Source organism: Vulpes lagopus, chromosome 4 (genome assembly GCF_018345385.1).
Source record: "Vulpes lagopus strain Blue_001 chromosome 4, ASM1834538v1, whole genome shotgun sequence".
In the NCBI taxonomy this organism is placed as follows: Eukaryota; Metazoa; Chordata; class Mammalia; order Carnivora; family Canidae; genus Vulpes; species Vulpes lagopus.
In genome coordinates this window covers 115,948,030-115,967,698 of record NC_054827.1, presented here as the reverse complement: position 1 = coordinate 115,967,698, position 19,669 = coordinate 115,948,030, and the positions used below count along the sequence as shown (strand labels likewise).

The window sequence follows — 19,669 nt, the reverse complement described above, 5'->3', positions numbered from 1 at the left end:
TTTATGCTCTAGCTCTAGAAGCTGAGCTCTGCCACCTGGTCCTGTCACTCTGTGCCTCCCTCCTGCTGTCCCTCACCTTTGGCACTGTGATTTTCTCTCTGATCTCTGACCTGACACCCAACAGGTAATCTCATCCCCACCCTGCCATCCTGCTCCCCGCCCCCCTCCCCTAAGTACAGGAACCATTCAGACAGTCCTTCTGCATATACACTGTTCCCATGCATTTGAAATGGCCACATACTCATGGAGCTCCTAAGCCGAGGGCCCTAAAACCCTTCTCCTTCCTACTTCAGGTGGGTTAGCCTGGAAGACGACTGCTTACAGCACTGACCGTGCACTGCTGTACCCTTCACATTCCGTCTGTTAGACAAGGCCTCCCAACAGGACTGGATACTAGTTCTACCACCCTTGGCAACTGCCCCTCAAAAAAGATGAGTTGGTTCTAGGAGCTGTCTTTTTTGGTCAGCCCCACATCACTGCATGGCTGCATCATAGGACACAAAACCTGAGCAAGTAATCTCTGAGAACAGACTAGTCAGGTGTGTCTTGAGCCAACCAAAACTGCTGGTACTGGAGGCGCTGGCTTCCCCTGCAGGAGATCAGCTCCCCTCCTGGAAGTTCTAAGTATTAGAAGCCCTTTAAAGTATGGAATAGGTCTGCTTCCTCATCATTTCCCACCACAGATGCAGTTCTGTCCTCTGGAGAAACATCCAACAAACCCACCTCTCCCTCTCCTTGCGATGGCCTACACTCTTCCTCTTACCCTGCTCCACGAGGGGCAACACTCCAACTGTCCCATCCATCAGCCCCATGTTTGTAGACTCTTGCTAAAACCTCTTACAAGGGACACCTGGGTGGCTCAATGGTTGAGTGTCTGCCTTTGGCTCAGGTCGTGATTCCAGAGTCCTGGGATCGAGTCCCACATCGGGCTCCCTGCATGGAGCTTGCTTCTCCCTCTGCCTGAGTCTCTGCCTCTCTCTCTGTGTCTCTCATGAATAAATTAAAATCTTAAAAAAAATAAAAATAAAAAAAATAAAACCTCTTACAAGAATATCTGAAAAGTGCAAGTTAAAATATAAATGTAGGATGTAATATCTTCATTAGAACAGGGAGGAAAAAATACAAGACACCTATTTGCCCATGAAGAAAAAGTCTCCTTCAACGAGCTTATCACTAGGATCTTGACATCCTCTTAATCACTTTGCATAATTACAGTGCATAATTGTTACAACAATTAAATGAAATAGATATTATCATTCCTACGTTACAGATGATAAAGCAGAGGCTTAGGAAATTTAACCTGACCCAGAGTCACCCGGAAAATAAATGGAGAAGCCACAATTCAAATCCAGATCTGACTCCAAACCCTGTGCTCATTATCCTCAGGATGTCTCCCATTCAGAAGGAATTAAAGATGATAATATCATCATCACATTAAGTAAATCACTTTAACTTTGGTTAAGAAAGAAACATATTTATTCACATAAATTACATCCTCATTCTCCCTAAATTCATGACACAGTGTGTAATAAATTAGCATTTATAGTCATAGTCATCAAGTCAGCATCCAATGCACAGAGGCTCCCTGCCCGTCTGAGCATTTGCCCAGCCATCCCGTGAATGCTCACTCTGTGCCCAGCGCTGCTAGGGGCTAGGGCAGTGGTGCAGGGAAACAGAGCAGACAGCTGGACAGGGACTCACACAGAGTCCCCACTGCATTTCCAGCATTTGTGGAGAATAAAGAGGAATTTATTTACAAGGAAACAGAGCTTGATCAGACAAAGAACAGCTGTGGGTGACAAGTTCCTCAGGCTGTAGCTGAACAAACCATTGATGGTACTTCCCGAATGGAGGGGCATTACTGATTACTGACCCAACAGCAGAGATGAAGGGGTCAGAGGCAAGCACGCTGCCTGGAAGGCTGGGGAGAAGAGTGGGGAGTGAAGGAAATGCTGCAAGGACGCATAGCCATCCATCCTTTGGGCTCCACACAAAATGCTCATGCTCTGGCTGGGCGATGCTAGAGTGTCAGGGGACATGTTGCTGCAGCTGCTACCAGAGATGAGATGGGGGAAGCAACAGACCCAAAAAGTGGCTTCTGTTTGAAACAGGATCTCATAACTGGAAGGAACTGGTTCTTGAGAAGGAAACGAAAGCAACACACAGACTCAGAGATTCAGGGGAAAAGGAACCGCCTAAAAACTCGCAATAGGATGTTACTTACCAGGCATTTAGACCAAGTACATACTAGCAAGAATTCATGATCAACTACAGTTGAGAAGAGCAAAAACAAAGGCCCAAAATCTAGAAGGGCTGGGAGGTTGGATGGCTGCTAGACATTTGATAGCTCCTAAATTTAGGAGCAGAAGCTGAAAAGCCACACTGGGTGGAACTTTCCAGAATACTCAGTGAGAAGCTAAGGAGCAGCAGAGTGGCATTTTCAAAGTTACATGAAGAGTAAAACCAAATGCAGAAGCTGGAAAAAAGAAAAAGAAAAGAAAAAAAGAAGGAAAAGCCACCCTGGATGAGCAAGGCCAGATTCCAGGCAGCAAACTACAGCCCCAGTGGCCTCCTTCCAGCATTGTGACCTGGAGCACCTAACTCACTCTTCTCCAGGATCCTTATTTTCGTCACAGGTGAATCTGAAACCCTAAATCCTTCCACTGGAGAAGTGCTGTTAGATCTCTCTCTCACCATGGGTGGTGAGATACGAATACTGTAAGAGCTCTGTAGACAACAGCCAGTGATTACTGTTACTGCCATTATTATTCACAAGACAGAAGAGTAAGATTTAAGATGCTCCCAAGTTGGTGGACATTCTTAAGAAGTAATATTTACATTATTTCTCTCAGGTTACTGAGAAGATCCCTACAGAGAACATCCAGAGTAGATGTGGGTACTACAGAAAGAGGAGCTTCCAGACCCCACAATCACACTGAAGGAAGGTGGCCCATGGATTGGCAGAGGCTGAGACAGTACGGGGAACCAGACAGGAGGCTGCTGCTGTAAATTTTAATAGGAACTGATGAGGATCTGAACTAGATGGAGAAGTGGTGGAGTCGGGAAGGAGGGTAACATACATGGAAACCGAGATGATGTAGAAGAGATTCTCCAAGCCATGGGCAATGTGAGAAATAATCCATCTCTGGGGGTGTCTGCCTCCTGCCACAAACACACAGATCAGCACTCATGCTCAGGCATTCATAAATCCCCATGAGGTCATCAAAATGGGCTTGGAAAACTTGCCAGATGATCAATAAAAATGAACTGTGGCTACTGGATTATGATTCTTGAATTTACATGAATTCAAATCAATCATCTTGGCACTGACTCAACAATGCCTCCTACAGAGAGATCACAGAAATATACTGCACTGTGCACAGTGTGCACTCCCACAGGGGATGCTCAGAACCCATCCCGGCCTGAGGAGGAAAAGGGCTCTCTGCACACTCCCACCTATGCCACCTCTGTGCCCCCCCAAACACACACCATCTCCAGGGCCCAGCCCAACCTCCCCCTTCTCCTTACCTGGGTTTATTCTGGGGCAGAGCCTTGGCATCAACTGCAAACATTTTGGAAACAAAGATAATAACTGGAGCAGTGTCCTCGCTTCCACATTTCAGGAAAGCTAAAACAAATAGGAAGGAAAAATGTCACTAGCTTTGCCCATTACCAGAAAGGCAGACTTCTAAAACACAGGATGCTTAGAATATGGCATCATCTCCCAGCCTATAATCTTTTATAACTACAATAAAATTTCTATTTAGAAAAGTATAAAATTGCTAGAACATAGTAGAGTAAAAGCAAGCAGAGCTGGTAGAAATGGAGAAAGAAAGGTGAAATAAACAGAGCAGAAGGAGGGCTGGGAGCTGAAGCCTGCAAAGAGTGCTAGCCCCTTGCCCCTACTACAAGCCCTCATAAATCCCTCCCTACATCCTGAGAGAGGGTAAAACTGAGAAATCCTACCACATGTCAACAGCCCACAAAGCAGCTTATTAATAAAATACGTAAAAGTTACACAAGTTAGAAAATGGACAAAATTATATCACCATGCCAGTAACAAAACACTTAGAAATAAAGATTCAATATTATAAACATGTCAATTTTCCCTAAATCTAAACATTCTAATGCAATTTCAGATCAATACACTGACATTTTTCTCAACCTTACTGGAGGTATAAAACCACTGATTGGTAAATTTCTTAAAAAAAAAAAAAGTCACCCCCCCCCATCAAAATAATGTGCACAAAGATTAAAGAATTCAACAGTAATACTGAAATAGGAGCAAAGCTACAGGAAATCAGAAGAAGCATACAGCAGGTGTCTTGCTGGGGACGCCGGTGCAAGGCTGTCAAGACCACACTGTCTAGGATCACTCAGGCTGCACTGGGGAGAGAACCAGAGGAAACCAGAGTGGAAGAGGGAACTCTGGGTGAAAGCTATATTAACATCCTAATGAGAGATCACGGTGGCGTGGCCCAAGGAGACAGAAGCAGAAATGCTGGGAAGTAGGTGAATTCTGCATAGATTTCGAGGCAGGAATATGCAAGATGTGCAGATGGACTGGACGCAGGGCTGTGAGTAAACTTAAGAGCCACGGATCACTCTGAGCTTTCTAGAGTGAGCAAATGAAAGGACCCAGTCTCCTATGACGGAGCTGGAAATAACCAGGAGAGGCAGGCTGAGGGAGTAGGGAAGAAGCCCACTTGGGGTATGTTAGGGTTCAGGTGCTTCTCAGACAGCCAAGCAGAGAGAGGTGCTGTGGGCACCTGAGTCCAGAGCCGAGGGGGCACACAGACCCCGAGACACACGAGTGAGAACCATGGGCAGATGCTGCTGTAGAAAGCCCCAAGACGGGTGGGATCGCCAGGAGAGGGAACACAGGCCCTGCTTGGAGCCTCCCGCCTAAAAGAGAAAGGAAAAGGAGGGAGAGGAGCCAGGAACAGAGGGTAAGAATAACCAGCCAGGGAGGAAAGCAGAGGCTGGTGGGACGCCTGGACACCCAGATAACAAAATGCCTCAAGGAGGAAGGAGTGACCTGCTGGGTTAAGCGCTGGAGCAGGTCTAATTGGATAATTGTTCAAAGGAGAGTCAATAGGGGCCCCGAGAACAGCAACCAAGTGGTTTTGGGGATGTAGGCTACAAATTCAACAGAACGGGAGGAAAAGAAGTGGCAATGGGGAGTACATGCAGGGGACCTTATGGAGCCTTTCAGAGCCTGGAACAGGCAGCTCTCCTCCTGTGGGGAGCAGTGAGAAGCCCAGCCCTGGAACCGTTGGCACAGTCACTAGGGACCCAGCCATGCTGGTGACACAGCAGCTCAGTGACACCTTATTGGCTGTGAGGGGCTGGTCAGAGGGTCCCAGTGGCTTCTGAGATGAGATCCAGGCAGAAGGGATGAGGCTCAGAACCTCTGATGTCCCACCCCAGGAGTGAACAAAACAGCAACGCTGAAGCTCTGGCAAAATGGCCTTTTGTGGAACTGGTCATTTAGCAAACTGGCATTTGACAAACTGATCTAGAGCAGCCTTGACTGAGGATGGTCCGAACTACGGCACATGCTGAGGGCACCTCTACCTCACCTGCTTTCAGGGCCTGGGTTTCCGGCGGCAGAGAGTCGAATGTCTGTGATCCTGTGCACATCAGTCTCTCCACCCTCTCGGCTGTCATATCCAGGGGGCTGGGAAGCTTCTGGCATACCATAGCTGACGTCTGCTGTCAAGGGCTCACAACCTCGAACACATGCCCTTCACCCAGATACAGATTCCCAGTGCACACTATGTACCGAGGTGACAGTGTTGGTCTATCCAGGAAATGCCTGAGCTGAGAAACGCTGTGCACCACATCTCATGGTACAGACACACTTCCAAGGAGTTCACAGACTCGCTACAGCCTGGGAAGGACCCTTGGCACAGATATTCTAGGACATGGATGGCCCAGGGAGCAAGAGAAGGCAGCATAGCTTAGTAGCTCGGCTTCACATGGTTTCAGTCTATCTAAGCTTCTATCAAACAACCATCAGCCACCAGCCAGGATACTGGAATGTCCCTGACCAGAGCCAGTGTCACTGCAGGGGTGAGGTGTCACTGCCAGCCCACACCCAGGACCCTGTACCCAAAGCCCTCCATGTGGGGACTGCGTGGGACACGCACACCAGTGAACAAGAAGACGATCTGAATTCACCTATAAAATCACCTCAGTTAAGGTGCACCACCTCAAATCAAGTCTTCTGGTAGTCACTAATATGATGAGAAATATCAAAAGGCTAAGAAAATATAGCACTAAAATTAAACACTGATCTAACATAACATAAACACCTAAATTATCTACTTATATGTAAATCTTAGTAAAATATTTTATTTTTACAAACTACCAAATAAAAATTAAAAAAATGCATCTTCTTGAAAGAACCTGTATGTGAGTTGGTTTAGTAAGACCATAAATCAGTACCAGAACATTCATTTGTAAAAGCAGTAAATACAGCTTCATAGCAGAGTACTAAGTACAGAAGACTTATTTTGATGTGTTATCTCCAAAGGATTTCCTGATTGCCAGTAACATGATGTTTTCTCCAGTTTTGTCAGAACCATGATTTCATTACAAACCATCCAGGCAAAGGATACCGAGCACAGCATGGGAGATGGGAAGCCACTGGCTGCAGATGGCATTAATCTGAACTTTAGGATCTGAATGTCGTGCCTCTCGGGCTCCAATTTTCAATCCTAAAGAAGTCACTATTTTATCAATTTTTTCTCTGTCCCTGTAGTAAGCATACAAGCGGAGGGAAAGTCAGAGACAGGAGGGAGCAGACAGGAAATGGAACTCCACATTCTCTGACACACTTACTTCTAATGTACGTCTGCTACAAGGACCTGAACATACCCATGGAGGGGGCACCTGCCATGGTGGGGGGCAGTTCGTTCCCGACACCCTTACTTTCCAAGATCCCCCTCCTGCAGGGCTCCCAGGGGGGCACCACTCCAGGCCCCGTAGGTGAGCTGTGGTGACCAGGAAAGCAGCCTTATGTGCGAATGCTCAAGGTCATGATTCCAACTCTGGAAAAACTCTGAATTTACTAAAGCAAAATTTCATTTCCACTGGTTTCAGGCAAAGTGTTCCCAAGTTCCCAATTAATGATCCTAGATATCAAACACCCTTTCTGCTACAATTACTACTTTATTTTAGGCTGAGTTTATAAAGACAAAGACCCAGTGTTTCCCTCCATCCCTGTGTCCCCTCATCTCAGCATCCTGGGGAACCCTGACTACCGTTCTTTCCCTCCTGCTCCCTGTGACTGGCTGGTCTTCAAAGGCTCTGCTCACTTCCTTGACCAACTAAGGTTTCTGAAGCATGTGGCTCATCGACCCTGAAGGTGAGGGTGGATCATACTGCCCAAAGATAGACGATTTTATGGCAGTCTTACTTTTTCAAGACGGCATCATACAAACTCCATATATTCTCCAGGATCAGCTGCACAAATAAAGGTTTCTTTCCTTTTGCCTGTAAAAAAGAACACATGCACTTAAGTTTCTGAATTTTTAACAGGTAGCTTATTCATCCTTGACATGTTTTATTAACAACAGGTCTCATTTCTACCAGAAAACATTCATTTAGCAATAAAGTAGCTGGAAACAGTTGTAAGAATGCGCTAAACAGCCAATAACATGCAGTGGATATAACAAACCACTGTTCTTTTTCTCTGGGAGCAGGGACTTGACAGATGATGAGAACCACTTGGGGCATGTCACTGCAACTGCCCTAGCACTGCCATCAAAGGCATGCATGACATCCAGGCCAAGCACGAAAAATGTCACACTGTATGTGCAGGTCCCTTCCACAGACTTCTAAACAATGCTCTTAAATATGAAAAATGTTCAACTTTGAGGAAAAGGATACTAAAACAACAACAACAACAACAACAACAACAACAAAAACCCTATCATTTCTCTTACCAAACTATATGCAAAATAATGGCACCTCAAGAAGGATACCGTCACACACATGAGATGGAATGTACATGGCCACCCCTTTCCCCAAGGACAGGTGAGTAACGAGATAAGGATGACCGTCTCCAGCTTACAGATGTAAGAATGAGGACAGTCCACAGAGCTGGTAGCAGCAGAGCCAAGATTCAAATACAGACTTGGACTCTTGGGTGCTCTTTGCCACCTCACTACACCGGCTCCTTTTTAAAATATACTGTTTATAAAACAGTATATTTGGGCAGCCCTGGTGGTTCAGTGGTTTAGCGCCACCTTTAGCCCAGGGCGGGATCCTGGAGAGCCAGGATAGAGACCCACATCAGGCTCTCTGCATGGAGCCTGCTACTCCCTCTGCCTGTGTCTCTGCCTCTCTCTCTCTCTCTCTCTCTGTCTCCCATGAATAAATAAATAAAATCTTTAAAAAAAAGTATATTTTTATATACATATATAAATAAAATATATTTTATTTATTTATTTATTTATTCATTCATTCATTCATTCATTCATTCATGAGAGACAGAGAGAGAGAGAGGCAGAGACACAGGCAGAGGGAGAAGCAGGCTCCATGCAGGGAGCCCGATGCGGAACTTGATCCCAGGACCCCGGGATCACACCCTGGACTGAAGGCAGCGCTAAACCACTGAGCCACCCGGGCTGCCCTATAAAAGGCTTTTAATGTCACAGGAAGATGTTCACGATATGATGTCAAGCAAAAATCCAGCCATGTTATATAAACAATATAAGCTCAGCTGAGGGATGGACATCTCTATTCTAAAAGAATGAAAAAAATTAAAACCACAGCACTAGCAGCGTTGGCTTCTATTCTTTTCTTATAGCTTTGTATTTACAAATATTTTCTAAAAGGAAATATATATATGCTCTTCCATGAGAATAAATTTATAAAATCCTGAATTTTACATTAAAAACAACAAACAACAAAGCAGCGTCAAGGAAAGTATCCTTTAAGGTTCTGTGACTCAGCAGCCCTGCACCCATCAGTTATCCCTATAGAAGGAAGGGTCCCAGAAGCACCTGCCTCTCCCCATCAGTAGGCATGGTGACCAGTGTTCAGCGAGAGAAGGCCAGGAGCTAAGCCTAGGAATACAGCATGTTCAGAAAGAGTCGTCTCTTTACAATGAAGGGGACAGACACACAAAAACTTGATGCACAGGCTCCCTGCATGGAGCCTGCTTCTCCCTCTGCCTGCCCCCTCTCTCTCTGTTTCTGTTTCTCATGAATAAATAAATAAAATCGTTAAAAAAAAAAAAAAAGGTTGATGCAAAATATGTCTCTTCAAGTGCATGGAGTCTAAGAATTTTGTTCCTCTTAAAAAAAGAAAGAAAAGAAATAAACAAAAAGCAGTTCTTTGTTCCCTGAATTTAAAGAATTCCATTTAAGCAATTCTTGGAAGTGAGACATGTTAACGTGAACCCCTCATGAACTGACCCACTTTTTTTTTTTTATTTTAAAGATTTCATTTATTTATTCATGAGAGACACAGAAAGAGAGGCAGAGACATAGGCAGAGGGAGAAGCAGGCTCCTTGCAGGGAGCCTGATGTGGGACTCGATCCCCGGGAACTGGGATCATGCCCTGAGCTGAACCCAGATGCTCAACCACTGAGCCACCCAGGCATCCCATGAACTGACCCACTTTAACCAAAACCAAATTATATCTACCAGAGATGTTACGGTACAAGTGTGAATATCAGGGCAAGAATGTGGCTGACACACAAAAGGGACAAATGCCACATCACCTGATCAACCTTCATGATCTTCTTAGCCTTCATATTGATGTAATAATCTCCCCACAAGGTTTTCAGAAGAACTTCCTTTTTGATGCCAATTTTTTGACTGTAGATTGTGGCAAAGTGCTCAACCCTGAAAGAAAAGCAAGTGTTTGTATTATTAGTAACAACACTTATTATGAGTGTAGCTAACACTCCACTATTTCTGTCAGGTTCTGTTCAAAGTGCTCTAGATGTACTACTACATGCCCTCATTTCCACTTCTGATGAGCTGGTACTAATGACCTCCCCCATTGTACAGAAAAAGCTGAAGCACATGAGATATTATATAGGTAACACATGAGGTTGGGACTCAAATCCAAGCAGTCTGGCTTCAGAGCCCATGATCTTGCCCAGCCGCTCTACATTCATAGGATTAGAGTTCATTCTATGGCTCCCTTTTGTAACTCTGCATGTGTAAAGCAAGGCAAGAGGCACAAGCGTTAAGGAGATGCAGACTCCAGCTGCCCTCTGCAACTATGCCAGCAATAAACTTTGTTTCTGCCCTTTGCTACTAAAGGTGCCTGGTGCTCACAATGGAAAACACTACAGAGCCAGAGCCTGCCAGAAAAAGACCTTTTAGCATCCTGGATTCAATAGGAAACATAGGCATGCTTACTAAGCTCTCCCCCGCCTTCAGAAAAACCAGTTAGCACCCAGGTCTGCTCAACTGCAAACCCCAGCCACAGAACGTAGTCACTTAACAATGTGAGGTGCTATCTGTAGCTCTGTGCCGTCTGGATCAAAGACCAAGAAAAAAAAAAAATCTTTTCTGCATGGAATAGCACACTTCACAGAAGTGTGAGTCCAGTTGTCAAAGCACCAGCATCTGGGAAGATGCCTGCTATCTTGTCCATGGCACACAGTCCACAGGTAACAGACTCTTGACAAGTTTTTACAGAGTGTCAGCAAGTGTGGTATTGCCAGAATCCAGGGGTTAACTACAGCTTAGTCCGATGAGCCGAAATTCTCTCACGATAATGGAACCCTGATGGGAGCATAGGAAGCTAGTTCATGGTTGCAGTCGGAACCAGAGACGTGAAAAGCATCAGGCTTCAGCTTAGCAGCAAGGGCAGGCACCACAGAAAGTGCTGGAGATAAATACCCAATGTCCCTTTCACTGAGGATGCAGGGAGAGAAAAGACCCAACCAGGAATCAAAATCCTGATTATGAGGTTACAGGCTATTTACATTCCAGAGCTGGCATCAAGAGGCCACCTCAAAGTGACTCACTATTATCAGCTTAATTTCTCATCTGATTCCACAGTTATTTGTTCAGGTAAAGGGTTTTTGTTTTTTTTTTAATTTTCCAAAATTTTAGTTTCTATTATTATTTTGTTTATATTTATTACACATGTAAATTATATATAGGTTTTGTATATATATTATATATGATTAACTTAAATTTGTTCTCTCCACAAACTCCCAACTCAGTCCACAGCCCGACAGCTTCTCTGCCATGGAAGGCTGAAAGAACATTAACTAGTCTCTCTCCCAATCCAGTGGCACATCACCAGTAGAGAGAGCAGGGCCTCCTCGCCTTCCTGTGGTGAAGCACACCCAGAGCATGGCACAGAACCTGCCTTCCATCCAGATCAAGTCAGCAGACCATATCACCCTGCAGTTTTCTAATTCTAACCACTGGATTTTGCCAGGTTCAGTACAATCCTGCATGCAGATTTGCAGATCCATTCTGGGACCTATGGGAGCAGGACAACGAGAGGCAAGCCCTATGGCCTTAGGGTCCCAGGCATGTCCTTCAACCCAACCTTTGCCGAGAGCCCTAACCTTTGCCCTGATGGTTCGGCCTCAATGAGTAAAGCGGACACTTTGATCGACATACTGGCAAGTTGGGTCTATTCTTATGTGGCTAAATTGAAGGCGATGACCAAGTGATTAGCACAACCAACTTCCAATATTTTCATATTTTATAGTTTTTGAAATTGCTTTTTTTCTTGATATAGGCCCAATTTTTATATATCCTTCACTGACACTCAAATTCTGACTTTAATTATTATCTGTTCACATGATTTATGTTTCTAGTTGACCTGTTAACAGTCTGTGATATAAAATCTTCCCCAAACCACATAGATTTCTACTTATACTTCTATTTTTGTCTCATGCACTTTGTTATGATCACTGATACAAAGTTAATCTCTGCCCATTATCCATTAAAAAGGATCGTTATACCTCAATATATTTGCTATAAATTCTGCATTGTTCTTCAATACTGCCAAATTGACTTTCTTTTTGCTCATGTTTGACTGACATATTAAGCCAAAACTCTCATACTTACCTCTTATCTATTATGTTCCCTGTTCATCTATTTTAGGTAGCAAATCTTTGGGGTTTTTTGGTTTTGTTTTTGTTTGGGGGTTTTCCTTCTTTTAAAAAGCTATCTCTTCAATGGAGTATTCCATGCACTTAGTGTCATAATTGTTCTTGTCAGGTGGATTTCTAATAAGATTTCTGCTCATGTTTCTAGGATTGTTTTTAAATGTTACTTTGTGGTACCTAGACTTTTCCATATTCCAGATCTTGTACAAATTGTGTCAGATACATGTCCTGTTTTTAATTTGAAAAGTGGTAAACTCAAAGGTATCCACAATCTCAAACCTCTATCAGAATCATAATTTATAATGCAAGAAAACTGCCCATTTGCTCAGGCCATGGTCCTCAACTCCTTTCCATTATTCATTTATACACGCATGCACAGAAATCTCCAAAATCTTGGTTTTTATCCTTCTCATTCTTTTTCATCCCATAGTTGCCATTAAATTTGCTTATCAGCACTTCCTCCACTACTGCTTCATAATTTTGTCATTAGTTATAATTTTAAAACAATGACAATTTCTCCATTCTTGGATTCTATTTTAATCTACTTCCTCCACAGAGTACCCTCAAATGAGATTCTTGGGAAGATCTGCAGACCTACCGACCTACCCATCCTGGTCTATCTTCCTGAGCAACAAGGTGGCCAAGTGGCAGGTTCTGGGGCCACATATCGTTCTGCGTCCAAGCTGCCCAGTAGGCTGATGTTAACTGCAGAATCCGAAAATGCTGGTGTTCAAAGACAAAAGAAGTTGCTTTCGGGAGAACTCCTGCCACTACTCTATAGGGTTGGGAACTCAGTTGTACTTATTGAAAACTGGAGCCAGATTCTGACCTATCCAAGCCAGTGTGTCTCTGCTTCTGTGCAGCAGATTCTCCTAAATTAACATCTACAACAGGACAGGCTGAGGCCGGACACCCAGGTTCAGCCTTGAGCCACACTTCATCCTGTCTCATGGCGTGAAAATTTAAACTACTCTCCAAATTCTGAAATGTGCTCATGTCCCACCTTTAGGGATACCGGAAGTTGCCACCTTTCCCTAGTCACTGACTTATGAGGAGAAGGCCAGTAGGAGAGTGCCTCTAGTGCTTCCATTTCCAGCACCAGCTCCCTTTAAATGACCATGTCCACGTGCTGACCACAGGCAATGACAGATCTCTAAATGCCACCTTACCTAACACAAGGGAACTCAGTAACTGGCTGAAAGCAGGTGGAAGTATCCAGAGTTGTAAGGGATCCAGAAGCCATCCGTTCAAGACTCTCACCATCCCTTCTCCTTTCACAATAACTTACACCAATTTCTGAGATTTAGACTAAAATTCACCTGAAACATTATTTATGGAAATCATTCCAAGACAAGCCCCCCACACTGTGACTTATGAGCAAAATGCTTACAAATTAGGAAACTAGCAGGCCTGGTCTGGTTATATGACTGAATGAACCGGTACTTTTTAGCTCAAAGAGATTCTCCAAAATCATCCAAGCCCAACATTCTTAGTTTTTGGTTGAGGATGCTGAGGCCCAAAATGGTGACTGCGGCAAGTTATCAGCTATGTGGGAAAAGGGCACATTCTCTGAGAGTTGGAAGTTTCTGTTTTCATCATATTTCCACTCTGAATTTTAGTATGACCTTCACAGGCACCAGATGGACTCTGGTATCTATAACTGATGACAAACCAAAAAGGAAAAATCATGGTATTGTCATTTATTATACTATCAAGGCAAAAACTGTTCAGTCAAAAGGGAATGAAGAGCACGTTCCAGTAAAATGGAGGACAGAACAGCCAAGATTGGTTGGGCTCCCCCTAGGCCATGCACTATGCTCAATTTATGATCCCTCCTTCTTTTCCATTTGCAAACTGACAGACATTTTATGAATAGGCTCTGTTTCCCCTGGTGCATTGTGTCTGGTTCTATTATCCCTGCAATATATGCAAGATTAAGCCCATGACCAAAGTAAACTTGATTGTGGTCCCATAACTGTTCATCCAAACTGAAGACATTTTTATCAAAGTAATAATTCTCTCATTGTATTTGTATTTTTCTAATTCCACAAGTCAGTAATGGTTGTGGGGAAGAAATATAATCAGATGCCCTGCACATTCTAAAAACTGAGATCACTACTCCATGGCTTGGCGTGTACGTATCCAGAAGGGGCGGTCAGAAGAGACAAAGTCCCTGTATCCTAAGCAAAGAGCCCACGGAAGCACCACGGTAAGAAAGCATCAATAGCACATGTGCATCCAAAGAAAGTTAGCTTTTCATACCAACTTGTGCTAGTGCAGATAATAGAAGTTAACATAAATGTATTTGCTCATATAGTCATAAATAGCCTCCAGATGAGATACAAGAAACTGCTAGGATGTACTAGTTTCCTGTAGGAAAATGAATTGAAAACCTAAGGGACAGGGTGGGAGACTTTTCATGGTCTCCTGTGGACACTTTGTCCTTTCTGAATTTTAAATTTATTCAAAAATAAAGTTCTAAACAAATCATTTTACATAAAATCCACAAAGAGATACAAGACTCGTTCAATATCCAAAAATCAATCAACATAACCAACTATATTAATAAATTATATAAACTAAAGGAAAAAAATCATATATTAACTGATACAGAAAAAGCATTTGACAAAATTTGATATTCATTCATATAAATGACTCTGAGAAAGGAATACAGGGGAACTCCCTCAAACTGATAAAGAACATCTGAAAATAACCTACAGCTAACATTATACTTAATGGTGAAAGACTAAGTTCTTTCCCTCTAAAATCAGAACAAGGCAAAGATGTCCACTCTCCCTGCTGTTACTCAAATAGTCCTAGAAGCTCTTGGCAATAGGGCAAGAAAAGAAAAGAAAGTGGCATGGTAAAGGAAGGGGTAAAGTAGTCCCTATCAGCAGGTGACATGACTGCCTTATAGAAAATGCCAAATAACCTACAAAAAACTCTAATAAATGAGTTTAGCAAGGTCACAGCAATACACAAGAGCAATACACAAAAATCAATTACCTGTATTTCCAAAAAAGTAGAACTGAATATGTGAACACCAAAATCAAAAATATAATACTATTTATAATTGCTCAGAAACAACAAAAAATTAAGTGCAAATCCAATTCAATATGTATAAGACTTTATGCTGAAAACTACAAAGTGCTAATAAAAAGTCAAAGAAAATCTTTAAAAATTGAGAAACATAGTGTTCAAGGATTAGAAGATAACAACGTAGTAAAGATGTCAATTATCCTCAAATTGATATAGAACTTTCCCCATGCACTTTCAATAAAAATCCTAGCAACATTTTTTTTTTGCAGATATAGGCAAAGATTATTATAGAATGTACATAGAGGCAGAGACCCTTGAACACATGAAACAATTTGCAAAAGTAGGAATGTGGGCAGAAACAATTTACCCAATTTCAAGCCTTATTATATCCTTATAATAATCCAGACTATGTGGTACTGGTGGAAAGACAGACACACAGGTCAAGGAAACAGAACTCTCAGAAATAGATCCACCCAGGTATATCCAGCTGATTTTGACAAAGGCACAAAACCAGGTCGTGGGGGAGGCATGATGGTGCTGAAGTAATAGGACTTCTAGACCAAAAAAAGAACTTTGACCTGAGTCTTGGAGCTTATACAAAAAATTAACTCAGAATGGATCACAGACTTAAATGTAGAAAGTAAAACTAAAAACTTTTAGAAAACACTATGAGAGATCAGGATCTCAGGGCCATGCAGAGTTCTTAGACTCGACTTTAAAAGCATAATTTATAGAAGTGCCTTGGGGTGACGCAGCTGGTTAAGTGCCCGACTCTGGGTTTCAACTCAGGTGGTGATCTCATGGGTGCTCATGAGATGGGCCCCATGTTGGGATCTGTGCTCAGTGTGGAGTCTGAGCTCTCTCCCTCTGCTCCTCCTCTCCACGTTCTGTCTCTTTCTGAAATAATAATAAATAAATCCACCCAAATTCTGCTCGATGAAAGACATTGTTAAAAGGATGAAACATCAAACTACAGACTGAAAGAAAATATTTATGAAGCACATATGAGACAAAGAAGTAAAATCTAGAAGATATACAGAAAAACCAAACGATACAATTAGAAAATGGGCAAAGGACTACAGAGCAAAGGAGCTCATCAACAAAATGAAAAGGCAATTTATGGACTGGGAGAAAATATTTGCAAAAAGGGGTTAATATCCAAAATATATAAAGGGCTCATACAACTCAATAGCAAAAAAACAAATAATGCAATTTAAAAACTGGAGAGACATTTTTCCAAAAAAGACGTACAGATGGCAACACTTAAGATGCTCAATATCACTCCTCATCAGGAAAATGCAAATCAAACCGTAATGAGCTACTACCTTCTATTTGTCAGAATGGCTACTATCAAATAGATGAGAAATAACAAGTATTGGTGAGTGCGTGGCAACAAGAGAATCATGGTGCGTCACTGGTGGGAATGTAAACTGGTGCAGCCAGTATGGAAAACAGTATGGAGTTTCCTTGAAAATTTAAAAATACAACTACCATACAATTTGGTAATTCTACTTCTTGGTATTTATCTGAAAAAAATTGAATTTGAAAAGATATATGCAACCTCCAGTTCACTGTAGCATCACTTACAATAGCTAAGATACAGAAACAACCTAAGCGTCCACCAAGAGATGAACGGATATAGATGTGTATCACATATAATATGTACGTATTGTCTGTAGAATCAAAAAATAAAAACCAAACCAAACCAAACACCTCACGGATATAGAGAACAGACTGGTGGTTACCAGAGGCAGAGGTGGACAGTGGGTAAAATGGGTGAAAGGGGTACAAACTGACTTACAAAATAAGTAAGGAGGTCATGCACAGCACAAGTGACAACACTTACATATCGTATTATATGTGGGAAAGCTGTTAAGAGTGTAAATCTTCAAAGTCCTTATTACAAGAAACAAACTTGCTCTATACCAATCTATGGGTAACTACACTTATCACGGTGGTCATTGCACAGTTTATACAAATATCCAATCATTCTGCTATACACTTGAAACAAATGTTATATGTCATTCATATGTCAATTAAAAAAGAAAGAGAAAAGAAATGAAAATGAGCAAAGGACATGAAGAGATGTCTCACCCAAGGAAACCCATTATTAAGCCCACAATAACATAACAATACACATCTGTCAGAATGGCTAAGAAAAAGTGACACCACCAAACGATGGTGAGGATGTGGAGAAACTCGATCCCCACACTGCCAAGCAGCAGAATGTCACTAGATGCTTAGCACATCTGTGGGGGGGATACACACCATCTAGAATAATCAGGCAGTTTGGGCTCCGTGGACAGAGTTGATGTTTACAACAATAATTAAATGGCGCCCCTTCTGGGAAACAGACATACTAAACCTACGACTGCCACATGCCCAGCAAATACACTCCCACACACTCATCCCAGAGAGATGAAAACTCATGTTCACATGAATGTCTATAGTGGCTTCACTCACAACAGCCCCAAACCAGAAAAAAAGCCAGACATCCCTCCATGTGTGAACAGTTAAACTGTGACACACCTACCCCAAAGGATAGTACTGAAGAATAGAAAGGAACCCACTTCTGATATGCAACAACTTAGCTGAATCTCTAGACTATTCCACTGTGTGAAAAAAGCCAATCCAGAAAAGGTTATATAATGTTTGATTCTGTTTTTATAACATTTTTGAGATGACAAATTATAGAAACGGAGGACACTTAAGACTGCCAGGGGTTAAGATGGGGCAGGGGGTGTGAAGGAAGCAGAGGTGACTATATTAGGGCAACATGAAAGATCTTTGCTGGGATGGACTTTATGAACATCAATGTGATCTGGCTGTGATCCTGTGCAACAGTTTTGCAAGCTGTTACCTATACTAGGTAAAGGGCACCAGAGAATTCTATTCTTTCTTAAAACTGTATGTGAATCGATCATTGTCTCAATAAAAAGTCTAATTAGAAACATCACTTGTATATACAGACCACGAAGAGGAAGAGATCGAAGGAGATTCGAACAGACTTACCCAAAGCCCCACCCATCTAATGCACTTGTAAACACCACATTGCCCTGATCTGGAGAGAAGTAGAGGTGAGAATCATCCGTGTCTTCCAAGCCAGTGCTCCAGTCGTATACTTGCTCTCCTGGTTCAGAACTGGGATTCACCTGCGATTCAGTCTCTCTCTCTGCTCTTTCTTCTAGGACTTTAGAAGTAAAAAGAGTTCCTGTGAGTGCATTAATCTAGGAGAGAGGGTGAAATGGCAGAAAGTCACTAGACGCTTAGCACATCTGTGCTGGGCAACACACTATCTAGAATTGTCAGTCATTGGGGCTGGAAGGACAGAGCTGATGTTTACAATAATAATCAACTTACATGTTATCAACCCATTCCTTCCAAACCCAGCAAGACTAAACTGTAAGGCTCTCAAAGGTCATGCTGGGACGCGAGGGAGTGGCATGTGCAGCATGGGGCTGGCGTCACCTGAACTCATGACCCCCGTGATCCTAGTCCAGAGCTTGAGCCTATCCACTCGCCAGTTCTCACACCTGGATGTTTTCTCACTGTCCTCAGGCCCTCTTCCCAGCTGCCAAACCTCCTCACCTACTTCCCTCCCAAGTAAGCGACCTTATTCCTACTGCAGAGAGAAAACGGAACCTCTTATTCAGAGACCCTACAAGCTCCCGAGATTCCACCCTACCAGCCCGTTTCTGTCTGCAAACACCACTGGCCCCTGTCCTGCTGCTTCACTGGTGCTCATCCTTGTCTGCCTCCACAGGGAACTAGATCCATTGATCTACACTTTCTCCTTTGATCATTTCTTCCCTTGGGCAAATAAATACTCTCAACTGGTCTCATCGGTGGTACCCCACTATCTTGAAGAAAGTCCAACCCTCCACACCCAGCACATGACATTCGCCACAATCGAAGCCCTATATTCCTCTCTACTCCTGCCTCCTGCCACTGCTTTATAATCTCATTCGTCAGCTACAGCAAGTAATTGGTAGTTCTTTGAATGAAACATCCTCTTATGCTTTTCCTTGCGTTTACTTTGTACATCTTATTCTTGCTCTCCTAAATGCCCTGGCCGTAATTCCTGACCTTTTTCTATCTTGAGGCTTCTGTTGCACGACTCTTCCTCTCTTCCCTCCTGACCTTGCCTGGGTAAGGTGGCTCTCATTCATGATTGTAAACCACACCCAGGGCTTCTTGCTGTTCTTCAAAGATCTCTTTAAAGGTCTCTCCACCACAATGTGGGATCTCTGAAGACAGGGATTCTGACCTATCGGTACATTCATGCTCTCAGCACACAGTGGACATCCCAGAATTCATTTACTCATCACACAGCTATGTAAATGTCTGCTGAGGAAATAAATGGTTGGGCAAACTGTCATCTAAAGGCAGGTATAAAACAACAACAACAACAACAACAACAACAAAGAGTTGTTGGAGGGGATTCCCACGAGGATGCCTGTCCTCTGCCCACTGCCTCTGTTGTAGTGTGATGACTCCGACACACAGCAATTGTAGGTGGAAAAGTT

The 19,669-nt window shown here is 43.0% G+C and overlaps 1 protein-coding gene across 1 annotated transcript in view; it reads right to left on the bottom strand.

Annotated features, from left to right (window-relative positions):
• The window catches only part of EFL1 (elongation factor like GTPase 1), a 121,219-nt gene that overhangs the window by 81,058 nt on the left and 20,492 nt on the right, over positions 1–19,669 (bottom strand). Inside the window, exons 7-12 of the mRNA XM_041752671.1 lie at positions 18,156–18,370; positions 9,738–9,861; positions 7,424–7,500; positions 6,624–6,760; positions 5,583–5,705; positions 3,529–3,628 (exon numbers count right to left, since the gene is read on the bottom strand). Coding sequence (XP_041608605.1) covers positions 3,529–3,628; positions 5,583–5,705; positions 6,624–6,760; positions 7,424–7,500; positions 9,738–9,861; positions 18,156–18,370 — 776 coding nt within the window. The remainder of the gene's footprint in view (positions 1–3,528; positions 3,629–5,582; positions 5,706–6,623; positions 6,761–7,423; positions 7,501–9,737; positions 9,862–18,155; positions 18,371–19,669) is intronic.